Raw genomic sequence first — 16,883 nt, 5'->3', positions numbered from 1 at the left:
GCCTCGCACTGTCCTCGCTACTGGCTCTTTGACCACCAGCAGGCACACCTGAACTGGGAGCATTTCACCCCTGAGAGTAATGTGGCTTTTTGCAGTCAGAATATTCACCAATGATCAGTTCAAAATTTCCATGTATCTAGATAACACTTTTGATATTGCTCCAAGGGTTCCTATTACTATCAGTACAATTGATTTCTTCCTTCACAATCATTCAACTTCAATTTGCAGATTGTGGTATTTCTAGTTATTTCTCTCCTATTCATGCATCACCTGGTATTGCAATATCAATGACTTGTTTCTTTCCCACATTAGTGATGTCAGGCATGTTGTGGGCCAGTTGTTTGCCTGTTTGGATTCGAAAGTTCCACAAGATCTTGACCTGTTAATTTTCAAGGACTTTGTCAAGTTGGTGTTCCTACTAATTTTTTCTGCATTCGAACCCAACATCTGGCAAAGCTGCCAATGTATGATTTTGGCAATTTGATCATGACATTGTAGTTAATCAGTTTGTGAGATTTTGCCTCAGTCACTTATAATATGATCCACCATATCATCTTTTTCATTGCATAAGCAACATTTGCTGTTGTTACTGACACATTGAATTTTTGCTTTCATGGAATTCGTCTGCAGGGCTTGTTCTTGGGGCAGTCGAAATGTAACCTTCAGTTTCTTTCTTCAGCACCACAGATCTCAACCAGCTCCATGTTACCTTTGTATCTAACTTTCCTTCAATGTCCTTCAGCTATTGACTGTGCATAGGATGCTTTTTCCAGTTAGAAACTCAATGCTCAATTGTTACCTTTCGATATTCTGCTCTCAATCTTCTTGTTTTCAAGAGGTTTCCCTTGTTCACCTTCTTCAGCAGAGACACTTTTGCTTTTCTTTAATGTAATCATTTAAACCATGTTTTTTTCTCTTCCATAGTTTGTTTCACCTGTAAGAATCCTCTGCCACCCTGACATCTTGGAAGCTCACCAAACATCTGAGCATCCTAACATCTCAGGCGTGGGGGCCTTTTCAAAGTAGAAGGCCAGGATTTTCTGATCAGACTTTTCAGAACACACAGAAATCAACCTCCATTATTGAAAATTTGCACTCCACAAACGTTTGCCCAGACTCCCACTCTTATATACCCCTTGTGATGAATCAGCAACTCTAGAGTTACACAGTATAGATTACAGTGGTACCTCTACTTAAGAACTTAATTCGTTCCATGACCAGGTTCTTAAGTAGAAAAGTTTGTAAGTAGAAGCAATTTTTCCCATAGGAATCAATGTAAAAGCAAATAATGTGTGCAAACCCATTAGGAAAGAAATAAAAGCTTGGAATTTGGGTGGGAGGAGGGGGAAGAAGAGTAGGAGTACAGTCATTGCTGAAGGAAGAAAGTGAGGTGAGGGGAATCAAAAAAATCCAAAACTTTAAGGCTTAAAAAAAAGAGGGACTCTGAGGCAGCCCAGAGTGAAGGGAGCATTTCTTTTCTCTGGGTGCTTGCAGAGGTTTATTCCCTCTCCAAGTGCCCAGAGAAAGGAAAATGCTTTGTTTTCTCTGGACTGCCAAAACCTCCTTAAGCGCCACCAAAAGGTTCTTCTGGCAGCCCAGAAAAGCCCGAGATGGCCAGGATTAAAGGGAGAATTGCAGGAAACTGGCCAGGAAAATTTTTCTGGCCTCAGGTTCTTAAGTAGAAAATATTTCTTAAGTAGAGGCAAAAAAATCTTGAACACCCGGTTCTTATCTAGAAAAGTTCTTAAGTAGGGGCGTTCTTAAGTAGAAGTACCACTGCACTTCCTTTTTCTGTACAATTTCTGCTGTCTACTCTGAAGTCTTCTAAATCTAGGGTCTAACAGTGGGTCATTGTCTATAACGTCCCCTTCATCTTCCTATTCAGAAATAGTCTGCATTAACACCTCTTCACCCTCTTCTATCTCCCCTTCACTCTCTGCATCGGCTGGCAAGGCCATCCGCCCTGTGTACCCAGATGGTTCATCTTCCTCGTCATCTGACATTATCAAAGTTGATCTAGGCTCACTTACAACACAACCTGGAAACAAGGATAAAATTTCTGACAGTGAGAGCAATCAACCAATGGAATAGCTTGTCTTCAGAAGTTGTGGGAGCTTCATCACTGTGGTCTAAAAGAAAGGATTGCCATCTGTCAGAAATGTGTACAGTTTTCTGCTTGGGTGGGTGGGGGTTGAACTAGATGACTCTATTAGTCTATCTAATCTATCTAATTTCTGGATGTTGCTGGTAATTCCAAAAACATCTAAGCATTTCTCAATCCAGCTGTGTGGAACAGAATCAAATGCTTTCTTATAAGCAATCTGGGTTAGGAACAAATTTGTTTGTCTTTTCTTTGAATTCCTCAGTCAACAGTTGGGCTTTGGTTAAAGTGACTAGATGTCCCACTTTCAGCGGGACAGTCGCATTTTTTCATCATTTGTCCCGCATCCCACGTCCTTTGAAAAATGTCCCGCTTTTTTTCCTCCCAACCAGCCCCCTTGGGAAGAGGCTGGAGGGAGGGGATTCCAGGCACTTCGTTGCTGCCTCGCCCTCCCTGCCTCTAACCCAACTTGGCTGGAGGTCACTACACGGACTTCAGGCCAGCTGTGCAGGGCCTTTGCTTGCCCATTTCCCCTGCCCTGCCCATTGACGGGCCCAGTCATGTCCCACTGCTGCAGCCCTGCTGAAGAGGGAATGGCAGGAGGGAGGATTTGGCATGACCGGGGAGGAGCTTAAGGGCTGTCCGGGCCTCTGCTGGCTGTTCTTCCTTCCCAGCCCCCCCCCCCCCCCACTCCAAAGAGGAAGGCCAGCTGCATGGGTGAATAATGGGGAAGCGGAACAGAAGAGGGTAATCCTTCCATTCCCCTTCCCTGCAGCTGGCCTTCTGTGTCGATCTTGAGCCGGGCAGGGTGTGTGAAAGAGCAGCGGAAGAACTTGGAGGGTGGGTCAGGGGGCTGTCTGGGTCTCCTGGGCAGAGACTCCATGGGAGAAGAGAAGCACCTGCTGAGCCTTCAGACCCACTTCACCCCTCTGTCTCCTCTCCCATCTTCACCTTCACCCGGGCATCATTGGGACAGGTAAGAGAGAGGAAGAGAGAGGAAGAAAGAAAGGGAGTGAGAGAGAAATAGAAATAGAATGGAAGAGAGAGAGAGAGAAAGAAAGGGAAGGAAGGAGGGAAAGAGAAAGACAGATAGAGAGAGGAAGGAACAGAGAGAGAAAGAGAGCAAAAAAGAGGAAGGAAGGAAGAGAGAAAGAAAGAGGGACAGAGTGGGAGAGAAAGAGGACGGAAGGAAGAGAGAAAGAGGGAGGGAGAGAGAGAGAAAGAGAGAGAAAGGGATGGAGGAAGAGAGAGATAGAGAAAACCAGTTCAATAAAGATACTTTTAAATTTTGCTAATTTTTTTGGGCTACACTTTTTTTAGCCCCTCACCCTTCCGCTCAATGATGTCCCTCTTTCCCAATCTTAAAATCTACTCACTTTAGCTTTGGTTCCTTTTGAATTTTTGCAGGACCCTTTCTATTCTACAGGTGTCAAATCCTCGTTTTCTAGATATCCATAAATGTGGTTTGCAATAATGCCTGTAAATAATTTGTAATTTGTATGTTGTTAGTAGGCAAGTAATTAGCCTGTAATTTTAAGGTTTATTTCCCCTTTCCACATCTTCCTGAATCAAAAGGTTTCTTCCACTTGTTAGCCATTTTTCACCTTCTGGTATTTCTAGAACCTGATCCAGGACTGCCTTCTGCTGCACAAATCCCAGCGACCGGTTAGGTCCCACAGAGTTGACCTTCTCCGGGTCCCGTCAACTAAACAATGTCGTTTGGCGGGACCCAGGGGAAGAGCCTTCTCTGCGGTGGCCCCAACCCTCTGGAACCAGCTCCCCCCGGACATTAGAATTGCCCCCACCCTCCTTGCCTTTCGTAAACTTCTTAAAACCCACCTCTGTCATCAGGCATGGGGGAATTGAGACATTTCCCCTGGGCCTATGCAGTTTATGCATGGTATGTTTGTGTGTATGTTTTTGCTTTTTAATAAGGGTTTTAAAGTGACTTTTAATTATTAGAATTATTAGATATGTTGTATATTGTTTTATTGTTGTTGTGAGCTGCCCCGAGTCTACGGAGAGGGGCGGCATACAAATCTAATAAATAATAATAAATAATAATAATTCATTTGGATTGCTAAGCTTGCATGCAAACCTGTTGATTATTTCAACCAAATTCCATGCAGTTCATCTGTTGTGGCTGGCTCTGGCCCAGCTCCTGCCCCAGGGAATGGGGAGGTGGATGCAGAGGGAAATTCAACATGTCACAGGCCTGTGTTATTGCCGACAGAATCAGTTCAGAGTTTAGTTTCCTCGGACGAAGAAGAAGGTGGAAGTGACTCGGCAGAGGAGGGCTTGGCACACAGCCAAGGCAGTCAATCTTCCTTATCTTCTATAGCTTCAGATGATGACATTTTGGACCCATGCAAAGCACAGAATTATGCATAGAAGAGACCAAGTAAAAACATATTACAGGAAATAAGGGAGGCCACCTGTGTTTGGGGGGGGGCTCCAGTAATTAGGGCTGCTGCTATAAATAGCAGCATGTGGGTTTGGCCATTGTGGAAGAATATCTGTTGCAGTTTCGTCAGGAATCTTGTGTGCTGGACTTTGTTGCTTTTTCATGCCTTTGAAACCAAAGCAGAGCAGCGTGTGTGTGTGTGTCCCCCTTCATTGGAAGAAGAAGGGGTGTGAAGTTTCTCCACAGCTGCTGGCTAAGTACTTAATGACTGCTTAAGAGACATTGTACAGACTACGGGGTTGTTTTGGGAAGAGTGCTCTTTGCAATACAAAAAGAGTGCTTAGTTTATTTTGACTTTTGTGATAAAGAACATTGTTTTGAATTTTCAAACGTGTGTGTGTGTGAAATTTGTATCCTTGAATTTTCGGGAGGCTCCTATCAGAGAGCCCGACAGAACATCATCTAAACCAGGGGTACCCTAATTCTTGACCTTCTTTGCTTGTTTTTGCAGCATTTCTTTTGTTGTGTATACATTTTCCATTCTAGTCACTTTTACAGTGCTTTCAACCTGCTTGATCCACTTTGCATTCTCATTGTGCTTCTTGTTTTTCCAAAATTTCAGAATATTTTCCTTGTTCGGTTTTTCACTTGTGGAAGTACCATGTCCACTTTCAAAGATCTTAGGGAAATGATTCTGGCTATTGTTGTTGTTATTATTATTATTATTCTATAATGAAATGTTTTTATAGCACTAAATAATAAAGCAAACCCACAAAAAGTGTGTAGGTTTTCAGAGAATATGCAACAATAGGTGAAGTATGTATGAAATAATTTAAAAAGCAGGCCTGGAGTGTCACCAGTAGAAGAGGGATGAAGGGCAAAAAGAGTAACTGATAAGATTTGACTTAATGAGAGAGCAAAGTTCTGTGCTCTGCCCATTGCCAGCTTGCCTCCCCTTCCCCCTCCCACCTGGCTCCCCCTCCGCCTCCCTGTACTGCATTGACCATGTGGAGCAACTTGGTGGCAGCAAATTGGTAAAGGGGAGTTTATTTTATTTGTCAAACATCTACAAGATAGCAGGTACAGGTATAATATAAACAGTGATGGGCTCCTACGGGTACGATCAGGTACGCAGTATCGGTAGCAAAATTTTAGTCAGGTACACAGTACCTGTAGCAAAATCTTGATATTTTTCTTTCTTTCTTTCTTTCTTTCTTTCTTTCTTTCTTTCTTATTTATTTACTTGTTTGTTTGTTTGTTCGTTCGTTCGTTCATCCATCCATTCATTAGATTTGTATGCCGCCCCTCTCCGTAGACTTGTTGTTGTTGTTATTATTTTCCCTTCTGGGCTCTGGGTATGTTTTTCCTATCACAGTAAATGAGGTTGAATGTGTATAATTTTAGAGCTGTGTGTGCGTGTGTGTACATACACTTTATATAGTAGATAATCAGGAGTGGACTACTGTCTGGACGAGGGAGAACGCAGTGAGGTAGCAAAAATGGAGCTCCACCCCAAAACACCCAATTTACACTGAAAGATTTAGAAAGAAAATGCATAAGCAATGCCCACACTGTAGTAGTAAAAATTTTGGTAGTCCATCACTGAATATAAGCATAAACAAAAGAAGTAAGCACTGTACATATAAATGGGGACAGTAAGACAGGGATGGTATGCATGCTGGTACGCTTATGCACACACTCTTTATGGACCTTTTAGGAATGGGGTGAGGTTCACAGTAGACAGTTTGAGGTTAAAGCTGTGAGGGTGGAGGCTGTAACAATGGAATTGGTGATGGCAAGCTGGCTGCAGGGAGCTAGCCACAGCAAGTCGTCTCATTTGACTCCTTGTCTGCCCTTCAGTCCTCTTTAAACAAAGTGGCTGGAGTTCTGACATACATATAGAATTCTATTTGTCTTTATGAACTAGCATCAACTGATCAACATCAGGTTCAGAGTATATAAAGCCTTGAAATTTCCTAGGCCAGTGATGGCAAACCTATGGCACAGGTACCACAAGTGGCACGCAGAGCCATATCTGAGAGCACGCAAGGCATTGTCCTATGCCAATGTGCGCGCTGGTCAGCTGATTTTTGGGCTGTTTTCAACCATTTTAGCTCTCCCCAGGCTTCAGGGAAGCATCCTGGAGGTCGACAAATGGCCTGATAGGCTTACCAAGAAGGGGTCCAGAGGCTTCAGTGAGGCCTGTGCGCATGCGTCATGGGGGAAGTGCAGGGGGTTGTACACATGCGGAGGGACAGCATGAGCTTTGTACGTATGCATTGCCTTATGGGTGCATGCATGCACACCCTATTGGCACCTGAGCCAAAAAAGGTTTGCCATTACTGGCCTAGGCCATGCCTAGCTTAAAGCAAATAATTGAAAGTTTCATTAACTTGTTCTTTTGTACACAGTCTGGCAGAAAATTTGTTTGTTTGTTTGTTTGTTTGTTTTGTTTGTTTGTTGGATTTGTATGCAATTCCTTTCACAGTGTTTGCTGCCCTTTATTCTTTCTCTCCTCACAAAATGTTGTTAAGGTAGTTCATAGCTCCCATATGGAAATACTGTACAAAGTTCAATGTTTTCTCAAATTCCAACCCTTCAACAACACTGCAAGTTGAATGGTGAAATGTGGATGGCAGCCAAAAGATACAACCCCCCCCTTAACTCTTAACTGCTCCCCCATTTACTTCCAATGAATAATTACAGAGAAGTGTTTATTTATTAGCATTAATTTTATCTTCTTTTTTGTCTCCCTCCACTGCTTTCTTCTAGGGAGGACTCCAAGGTGCTGAACCAGAAGTATCTTTAACAGCATTCGTTCTTGTTTCATTATTGGAATCCAGATCAATTTGCAAAGAATATATCAATGTATGTGATGGTGTAATGGGAAGTAGTATGAGGGGACCAAAATACGAGCACATCTCCAGGGTTTTTATGGTCATAATATTCCATTTTCCCACCTTCTTGACCCCAGGTTCAGTATTAGAAGCCTTCAGGATCTCAAACTAGCCTAACTGGCATTATTGTGGTTTATACTTCATTCATTTCAAATCAAATGAAACCAAAATAAATAACCAGTTCAATAAGGATACTTTTAAAAAATATACACATAGACCATATTTTTGGGGCTATAAAATGCACCAGTGTATAAGATGCACCAAGATTTCAAAAAGGTAATATTTGTCCTCCCCGGCCCCCAGAAGAAGTCTGCAAGTCTCTCAAACTCTCTGCACATCCCATTTTTTGCAAAAACAGACCCATTTTCACCCATTTTGGGGGGAAAGAGGGCATGCAGAGGATTTGGGAAGCCTGCAGAGTGCTCCTGGGGACTAGAGGAAACATGGAAACATAGAAGACTGCCGGCACAAAAAGACCTCCTGGTCCATCTAGTCTGCCCTTATACTATTTCCTGTATTTTATCTTAGGATGGATATATGTTTATCCCAGGCATGTTTAAATTCAGTTACTGTGGATTTACAAAGCACGCCTGCTGGAAGTTTATTCCAAGCATCTACTACTCTTTCAGTAAATTAATATTTTCTCATGTTACTTCTGATCTTTCCCCCAAATAACCTCAGATTGTGCCTCCTTGTTCCTGTGTTTCATATTAAAAACACTTTCTCCCTGAACTTTATTTAACCTTTGACATATTTAAATGTTTAGATCATGTCCCCCCTTTTCCTTCTGTCCTCCAGACTATACAGATTGAGTTCATTAAGTCTTTCCTGATACGTTTTATGCTTCAGACCTTCCACCATTTTTGTAGCCGGTCTTTAGACTTTGGAAGGTAACAATACCTCCATTTTGCAAAAACTGGCCCGTTTTTATTGCATTTTTTTTATAAAAAATGGGGTGCACAGAGGATTTGTGAGGCCTGCAGAGTTCTACTGGGGCTGTGGGAAAGCAAAAATGCCTCTGTTTTTGCAAAATAGGTCGGTTTTCACCCTCCCCCCCCCCCACACACACACAAAAACGGTGGTGTTTTTGCTTTCCACCAGCACTTAGGAGCAATCTGCAGGACTCCCAAACTCTCTGCTCATCCCATTTTTGTAAAAACAGGCCCATTTTTTGCAAAATTGGGATGCTTGGGTAGGACTTCTGGAGGCCAAAAATGGCTGTATTCGGTGTATAAGACATACCGACATTTCCAGACTTCTTTGGAGGGGGGAAGTGTGTCTGATACTCCAAAATATGCAGTATTTTCAAGTCAGCAAGGTATTTAGATCAGTTATGGATCTGTAATGATCAAAGGGCTTTTTCACTGCTGCAGTGTAATTTTTATCACCATTCCTGAAAGGATTTAGAAAGATCTGTACAGAAAGGGTTTCTCCAAGTGGATCATACAGGATTGCAGGTTTTACAGACATTCTCTAGTGGAACCCCCCCATTTAAGACATTCATAATGAATTTATCCTCAACATCACTTCTTGCATGAATTGGCATCCTTTAGTCTCGAAAGACCATGGCATCATGTAAAACATGCCAGCAGGAAGAGGGCAGCACATATTCATTTTATTTATTATTTATTGAACACCACAAATAGGTGACTCTGGACAGCTTACAACGCAACCCTCTCACACGCACACCCATGGCAGCAGCAACACAATCAGATCAACCGCTTGATTGGCTCCATCTCCATTTGTGCTCCTCAGGCTCACTGACAAAGCCATGTTTTGTGGGGCCTTTCAGAAAAGCAACTTAGATGGGACCAATCATACCTCAGGGAAATGATGTTCCACAGAGATGCCTAAAATTGTCGTCCAAACATTCCTAATGGATCTCTTCTTCTTCCCCTGCCCTCACTTCTAGATCCTAGACAGCAGCATCAACAAGGCTGCAGATTATTTACTCAAAAAGTACGAGAAACTGCAAAGGCCTTACACTGCAGCCCTCACAGCCTATGCTTTGGCTGCTGCAGAGCGACTCAATGATGACAGGGTACTCATGGCAGCATCAACAGGTAATACATGGGTTTGTTTTAAATAGAAGAAACCAGGAGTGGTTGGCTTTTGAAAGATTAGCTTGGAAGATGAAAAACCACAATGGATAGATTTTTAGAAATTGCAGTGACCAAAAATAAAATCAAGAGCCACGTGCAAGTGGCATTGATTTTCTTCTAGCTGCCTGGTCAGGTAGGAAAATAATATGAATAAAAATAGATGTAAAGGTCTTTTTCCCCCATAGGGTGCCAGTTGTTCATCTCAACAGAAAGCTGAAGAAAGTTGTAGTCCCTCAGGCAGAGAATGAGTCCCTCAGGCAGAGAATGAGGGGATGTTCAAAGGGGAAGTTGTCGTAAATGTCACCAAACCATCAAGTACAGTCAGTAGAAATAAAAAGAGGACACATTTTCTTGTGGGTGATTCGACCGTTAGAGGTGTTGATTTGGGACAGAGCAAGGATGTGGTTAAGGTGCTGAGGTGTCTCCCAGGGGCCACTGCCAGCAGGGACAGGAGGCGGATTACAAACATTGTTAAGACTGTGAGTAAAGGTAATAACGTTGATGTGGTGGTGCATCTTGGCACAAATGATTTGTCCCAGAGAAATGTTAATGTAGTAAAAAGAGATTTTCAATGTCTAAGTGTGGAGCTGGGTAAAATAACTGATTCAGTGACTTTCTCAGAGGTGTTACCGGTTTGTGGCCAAGAGGATAAAACAACGTGTATCAGAGAGTTTAATGTGTGGTTAAGGCAGTGGTGTAAAGCTGAAGGTTTTGGCTATGTAAGTCATGATGTCAGTAGGTGGTCTAATAGGGAGTTGTTTAAGAGGGATGGTTTGCATCCATCATACAGAGGTACCCAGGTGCTCGGTGAGGAATTCAGAACTTTTTTGGACAGGCATTTAAACTAGGTAAAGGGGACAGAGATGTAACTGATGTGGGTGATTTCTGTCCCCGATCAATGAGGATAAAGCAGTTTTTGGAAGCTTATGAAAAGGGAGCTGCAAATAATATAGATGTAGTTGTTGATGATAAGGGGCAAACTAATAACGAAAATAATGTTCTTCGGGTAATGTGCACAAATGCTCGAAGCTTGAGCAACAAGCTCTGTGAATTAATGGCCATAATATCTAGAGATAATTTGGACTTGGTTGCCATAACTGAGACATGGTTTAAGGATTCTAATGAATGGGAAATATCCATACCAGGATATACACTGTATAGGAAGGATAGAATAGAGAGAAGGGGAGGTGGAGTAGCCATTTATATTAAAGAATGTCTAAAAACAACACTAATTCAAAATACGTGTCAAGATCTAGAGACTCTCTGGATTTGCATGCAAAATAAAGAAGGTTCTGTCATTAGAATTGGGGTGATCTATAGGCCTCCAGGGCTATCCGAGGAATATGACAACAAGATGGTGGATGAAATTACCCAAATGGCAGTAAAGGGAGATATTGTGGTTATGGGTGATTTCAACATGCCTGATGTTGACTGGAATATCCCCAGTGCCCTTACATGCAAAAGTAAGAATATAGTAGAGGCCTTTACAGGAGCAGCTCTGGCACAGCTGGTTAAGACACCAACTAGAGGGGAGAATATTCTAGATTTAGTTTTTACAAATGGGAATTGGGTTTCAGATGTCAAGGTGGGAGAAAATTTAGGTTGCAGTGACCATCTATGTTTGTGGTTTGATGTAAAAACTCATTGTGAGCAATCCTATAATGCAACCAAAGTATTGGATTTCAGAAAAACAAATTTTAATGCAATGGGAGAATATTTAGATAATGAATTAAAGGGGAGGGATAAAATGGCAGGAGCGAGCATCTAGTGGACTGTATTAAAAAAGGCCATCTTAAAAGCCACTGGACTGTATGTAAGACAAATAACTAAAGGTAAAAGGAAGAAGAAACCGCTATGGTTTAGCAATGATGTAAGGGCTATAGTCAATGGAAAAAAGGCTGCCTATAGGAGGTATAAAGAGTCTGGAAGTATAGCTGATAGGGAGGTATATAAAATGAGACAGAAGGAGGCGAAACAGATAATATATGCTGCTAAAGCCTCAAAAGAGGAAGAAATTGCCAAATCTGTAAAGAAGGGGGATAAAACCTTCTTCAGATATATTAATGATAAGAAGAAGAAAAACTGCGGCATCACGAAGCTTAGTACCGAGAATAATACATGCATTAATGGGAATAAGGAGATCGCTGACCATTTCAATAGCTACTTCTGTTCAGTTTTCTCAAAAGACACCTTACAAAATAATACTATAGAGGGATATAGCATTGCTTCCAGCTGTACGGATTCAGCTCCAGTGATCTTAGAAGCCGATGTCTTAGAAGAACTTGAACGATTAAAGATAAATAAGGCAATGGGTCCAGATGGCATCCACCCCAGAGTTCTTAAAGAACTCAGATCTGTCATTGCTACCCCCCTGACTGATTTGTTTAACCAATCCTTGTTAACAGGAGAAGTTCCTGAGGATTGGAGATTGGCCAGTGTTGTGCCTATTCACAAGAAGGGCAGTAGAGAAGAAGCTGGTAACTACAGGCCAGTTAGCTTGACATCAGTTGTAGTTAAAATGATGGAGACTCTACTCAAAAAGAGGATAAATCAGCACCTAAAAAACAATAACTTATTAGACCCAAATCAGCATGGCTTTACTGAAGGCAAATCATGTCAGACTAATCTCATTGATTTCTTTGACTATGTCACAAAGGTGTTGGATCAAGGTGGTGCCGTGGATATTGCCTACCTGGACTTCAGCAAAGCCTTTGATACGGTTCCACATAAAGAGCTGATAGATAAATTAGTGAAGATTGGACTTAATCCCTGGATAGTTCAATGGATTTGCAGCTGGCTGAAGCGTAGATATCAGAGAGTTATTGTTAATGGCGAGTATTCTGAGCAGAGTCAGGTTACAAGCGGTGTGCCACAAGGATCTGTTCTGGGTCCTATTCTTTTTAATATATTTGTGAGTGACATAGGGGAAGGTTTGGTAGGGAAGGTTTGCCTATTTGCCGATGACTCTAAAGTGTGCAATAGGGTTGATATTCCTGGAGGCGTCTGTAATATGGTAAATGATTTAGCTTTACTAGATAAATGGTCTAAGCAATGGAAACTGCAGTTTAATGTTTCCAAATGTAAAATAATGCACTTGGGGAAAAGGAATCCTCAATCTGAGTATTGTATTGGCAGTTCAGTGTTGGCAAATACTTCAAAAGAAAAGGATTTAGGGGTAGTGATTTCTGACAGTCTCAAAATGGGTGAACAGTGCAGTCAGGCGGTAGGGAAAGCAAGTAGGATGCTTGGCTGCATAGCTAGAGGTATAACAAGCAGGAAGAGGGAGATTATGATCCCACTATATAGAATGCTGGTGAGACCACATTTGGAATACTGTGTTCAGTTCTGGAGACCTCACCTACAAAAAGATATTGACAAAATTGAACGGGTCCAAAGACGGGCTACAAGAATGGTGGAAGGTCTTAAGCATAAAACGTATCAGGAAAGACTTAATGAACTCAATCTGTATAGTCTGGAGGACAGAAGGAAAAGGGGGGGACATGATCGAAACATTTAAATATATTAAAGGGTTAAATAAGGTCCAGGAGGGAAGTGTTTTTAATAGGAAAGTGAACACAAGAACAAGGGGACACAATCTGAAGTTAGTTGGGGGAAAGATCAAAAGCAACATGAGAAAATATTATTTTACTGAAAGAGTAGTAGATCCTTGGAACAAACTTCCAGCAGATGTGGTAGATAAATCCACAGTAACTGAATTTAAACATGCCTGGGATAAACATATATCCATCCTAAGATAAAATACAGAAAATAGTATAAGGGCAGACTAGATGGACCATGAGGTCTTTTTCTGCCGTCAGACTTCTATGTTTCTATGTTTCTATGTTTCAAACCATTCCTTTATTTTTACCAGAAAATCTATAGGACATTTTCTATATGTTTCTACTAAGAGACTAGTTCAGCTTCAGAAAATGTGTACCTTTTTCATTTCCAACTTATTTACTGTAGGAGGAAACTGTGTTAGTTTAAAAGGCACAAACTTTCATGAGCTTTTTATGAGATGCATGGAGTGGCTAAATGGATTTAAAGAGCTGCAGTGAGAGAAGGGAGAGGAAGACAGGGTGATTATACAGATGCAGGTGGCTTTATTTTATTGTTTGTATATAATATTTATATGGCCATCCTTCAGTGAAATAAAACTCTGGGCAGTTCACCACAATAACAAAAATGAAAACAACAGTAAAACAAACACTTGGTGCTTCAACGAACATTTTCTGGTTCACTAAGAAGTAGAATCCCCTGTGTCAACCTGCAGTGCTACTGCAATGCCTGGGAGGAAAGACAAGCCTTTTCAGCTTTCCAAAAGGCAAGAAGGGTGGGAGCCAGCCAGATGCCATGGGATGAGTGTTCTGCAGGGCAGGCACTGCTATGGAAAATCTATACTATTTCTAGGCCTCACTAGATGGCGATATTTAAAGGAAGGCAGCTGCAGCAGAGCAATCCTAGCCAATCTGGTGGAATGGCTGATACCCACAGGGAGAGACAGTCCTCCAAATTACTTAGCCGTGAGCCACATATGCTATAAAGGTGATAACCATCACCTTGTATTGCATACAGAAAGAAAATGGACCCAGTGCAATTCCCATGACAAATGTGATATGGGCAGGCGATGTAGGATGTAACAGCTGTCGGGAGGAGATCCCTCCCTCCAGAGGCTGCTTTTTCTTTTGATTCCTGAGATCCTTTGAGTCACAGATCATTTGGAGGACAACATGGGTGAAGAGAGGGGGAAAGAAAGAGGGAGAAAGAAAGGGAGGGGAGGGAGGGAGGGAGGGAGGGAGGGGAGGAAGGAAGGGAAAGAGAGAGAGAGAAGTGACTCTTGATTTAAGTATATGGTAAAAAAACACCCAAATAATAACAGGAAAAAAACCCAGCCCTCACCTGTTTTTGGAAATGGTTCAAGAGTTCACACACACTCACACATACAGAAGGGGGGAGGAGACAGGGATAGAAAAAGAGATGAGAAGTGAGAGAGGGAAGGAATGAGAGAAAAGGGAGGAAGAGGGAGAAATGAGAAACAAATGAGAGAGAAATGGGGGAGAGAGAGGAGAGATACCCAGAAATTAGAACAGTGGTAGAAATTTGAGCAGGGATGATTGATTAAATATGGATTGACTATGGAATATTGGTAAAATACATATTTAGGTGTGGGCTAGGATAATGCTAAATGGCAATATGACAAATTCATTCCAAATTGCAAAAGGGTTCCATCAAGGTTGCCCCATGTCACCTCTTCTTTTTATCCTGTCACTGGAAATGCTATTAAATAAAATACAGAATAATAAGGAAATAAAAAGAACTAAAATAAAGGATGAGGAATATAAATTGAAGGCCTACGCAGATGATGTAGTATTTTTTAGAGGACCCAATAAGCTCAGGCCTGGAACTGATTAAGGAAATTGAGAAATTTGGTGAATTTTCAGGGTTAAAATTAATAATAATTAATAAACAAAAAACCAAACTTATGACAAAAATATGACCCAAAAACAGGAAGAGGCATTAGAAAAAGTTCTAAATATGCAAATAACTAAAAAGATCAAATATTTAGGTCTAACTATCACAAACAAGACTTCATCCATCAAAAAAGATAATTATAACAATTTAGCAAAAGAAACAAAGATAAATTTTGAAAAATGAGGGAACTTACAGTCTAATTTTGGTATAATTGCTGTGATAAAAATGAGTGTTCTTCCTAAATTTTTATATCTTTTCCAAATAGTTCCTATTAGTTTAGATCAGTGATGGGCAACCTTTTGAGCTTGGTGTGTCAAAATTCGCCAAAAAACTGAGCATAACTCTGGTGGTGTGTCACCTTGAGAAAAAAACATAATTTTGTGATATTTATAGTTTAAATAACAAATATGCATAATTATCTTTCTCTCTCTTTCCTGTCATTCTCTGCTTCAATCATTTTCTCATTTCTCTTTTTTTTCTCCCCTTTATTCTATCATTTCTCTCCTCTCCCTATCTTCTCTCTCACACTCTTCTCTCTCTCTCTCTCTCCCTTTCTTTCCTTCTCTCTTCCTTCCACTTTTTTCTCTTTCTCTCTCTTTTCCTTCCTTCCCCTCTTCCCCTCCCTCTCTTTCTCCCTCACTCCCTATATATTTATCTCTTCCTTCCTTCCTCTCTTCCTCCCTTTCTCTCTCCCTCTTGTTCACTTTTCTCTCTTCCTCCCCTTCTCTCTCCCTCTCGTTCACTTTTCTCTCTTTGGCGAACCCCCAAACTGTTCAGATTCAAGAAAAAGCTTATCAAGGGGGGTGGGGGGTTGTAAAAATCTAGTTATGAGCCGCCAAAGGAGGAAGCAAATGGCGCGACGTCCACGTAGGTTTTTTTTTCAGACTCTCTTTTTTGCGAGCCCGGCATGATTTTTTTAAATTACAAATTAATAACCCGGTAAGGGTTTACCTTAGCACCGTCTCCTGTAACACCGTTCTGGAAGGTGAGCAGGGAGCAGAGGGGCGAGGGCAGTGTTCCCTCTAATTTTTTTTCAGGGTGGGCGGAAAAGTACAGTGTCTGAGCGACAGTCCCTTTGGGACTGGGCGGCATATAAGTATAAATAAATAAATAAATAAATAAATAAATAAATAAATAAATAAATAAATAAATAAAGTAAGTGTGGGCGTGCGCTATCACACATGAGCGAGTTCTTGCATCCATAATTCTATCCTTTCTATGTCTCCCTCCCTCTTTCCTCCCTCCCTCTTTCCTTTCTATCTCTCCCTCCCTCTTTCCTTTCTATCTTTCTCTCCCCCTGCCTTTCTCCAAGCCCCTTCCTTTTCCCTCTCCCTATCCTACTACCCCTCACCCTCCTTTCTATCTCTCCCTCCCTCTTTCCTCCCTCCCTCTTTTTTTATATCTCTCCCTCCCTTTCCTCCCTCCCTCTTTCCTTTCTATCTCTCCCTCCCTCTTTCCTTTCTATCTCTCCCTCCCTCTTTCCTTTCTATCTTTCTCTCCCCCTGCCTTTCTTCAAGCCCTTCCTTTTCCCTCTCTCTATCCTACTTCCCCCTCTCCCTCCTGTCTATCTCATCCTCCCTCTTCCATTTCTCCCATTCTCTCCCTCTTCCTTTCTATCTTTCTCTCCCTCTTTCCTTTCTATCTTTCTGTCCCTGCCTTTCTCCCTCTTTCCCTTCATCTCTCCCTCTCTCTTTATCTCAATTCCCTCTTTCTCCCTGGGCTGCTGTGCCTGCCCTGCAGCCCCACCATGAGCCTCCCGTTGCTCCACTCGGCTTCGCTGTGGACCTCCGTTGTGTTTTTCGGGAGGAGGGAGCGGTGGGAAAGCCCTGTGCCGGCCAGGAAAGCTGGCTTTCCGAGAAAGCAGCGCGCTTTTCAAATGCACTGCTTTCTTACAACTCTTTCCTGGG

The 16,883-nt window shown here is 41.9% G+C and overlaps 1 protein-coding gene across 1 annotated transcript in view; it reads left to right on the top strand.

Annotated features, from left to right (window-relative positions):
- LOC139161884 (A.superbus venom factor 1-like) overlaps window positions 1-16,883 on the top strand; it is a 146,679-nt gene that overhangs the window by 82,052 nt on the left and 47,744 nt on the right. The window contains exons 27-28 of the mRNA XM_070741578.1: window positions 7,278-7,373; window positions 9,315-9,465. Of these exons, the coding sequence (XP_070597679.1) occupies window positions 7,278-7,373; window positions 9,315-9,465 (247 nt within the window). The remainder of the gene's footprint in view (window positions 1-7,277; window positions 7,374-9,314; window positions 9,466-16,883) is intronic.

The sequence above is a fragment of the Erythrolamprus reginae genome, chromosome 2 (genome assembly GCF_031021105.1).
Source record: "Erythrolamprus reginae isolate rEryReg1 chromosome 2, rEryReg1.hap1, whole genome shotgun sequence".
NCBI lineage: Eukaryota > Metazoa > Chordata > Lepidosauria > Squamata > Dipsadidae > Erythrolamprus > Erythrolamprus reginae.
This window is presented reverse-complemented; position numbering and strand designations above follow the sequence as displayed.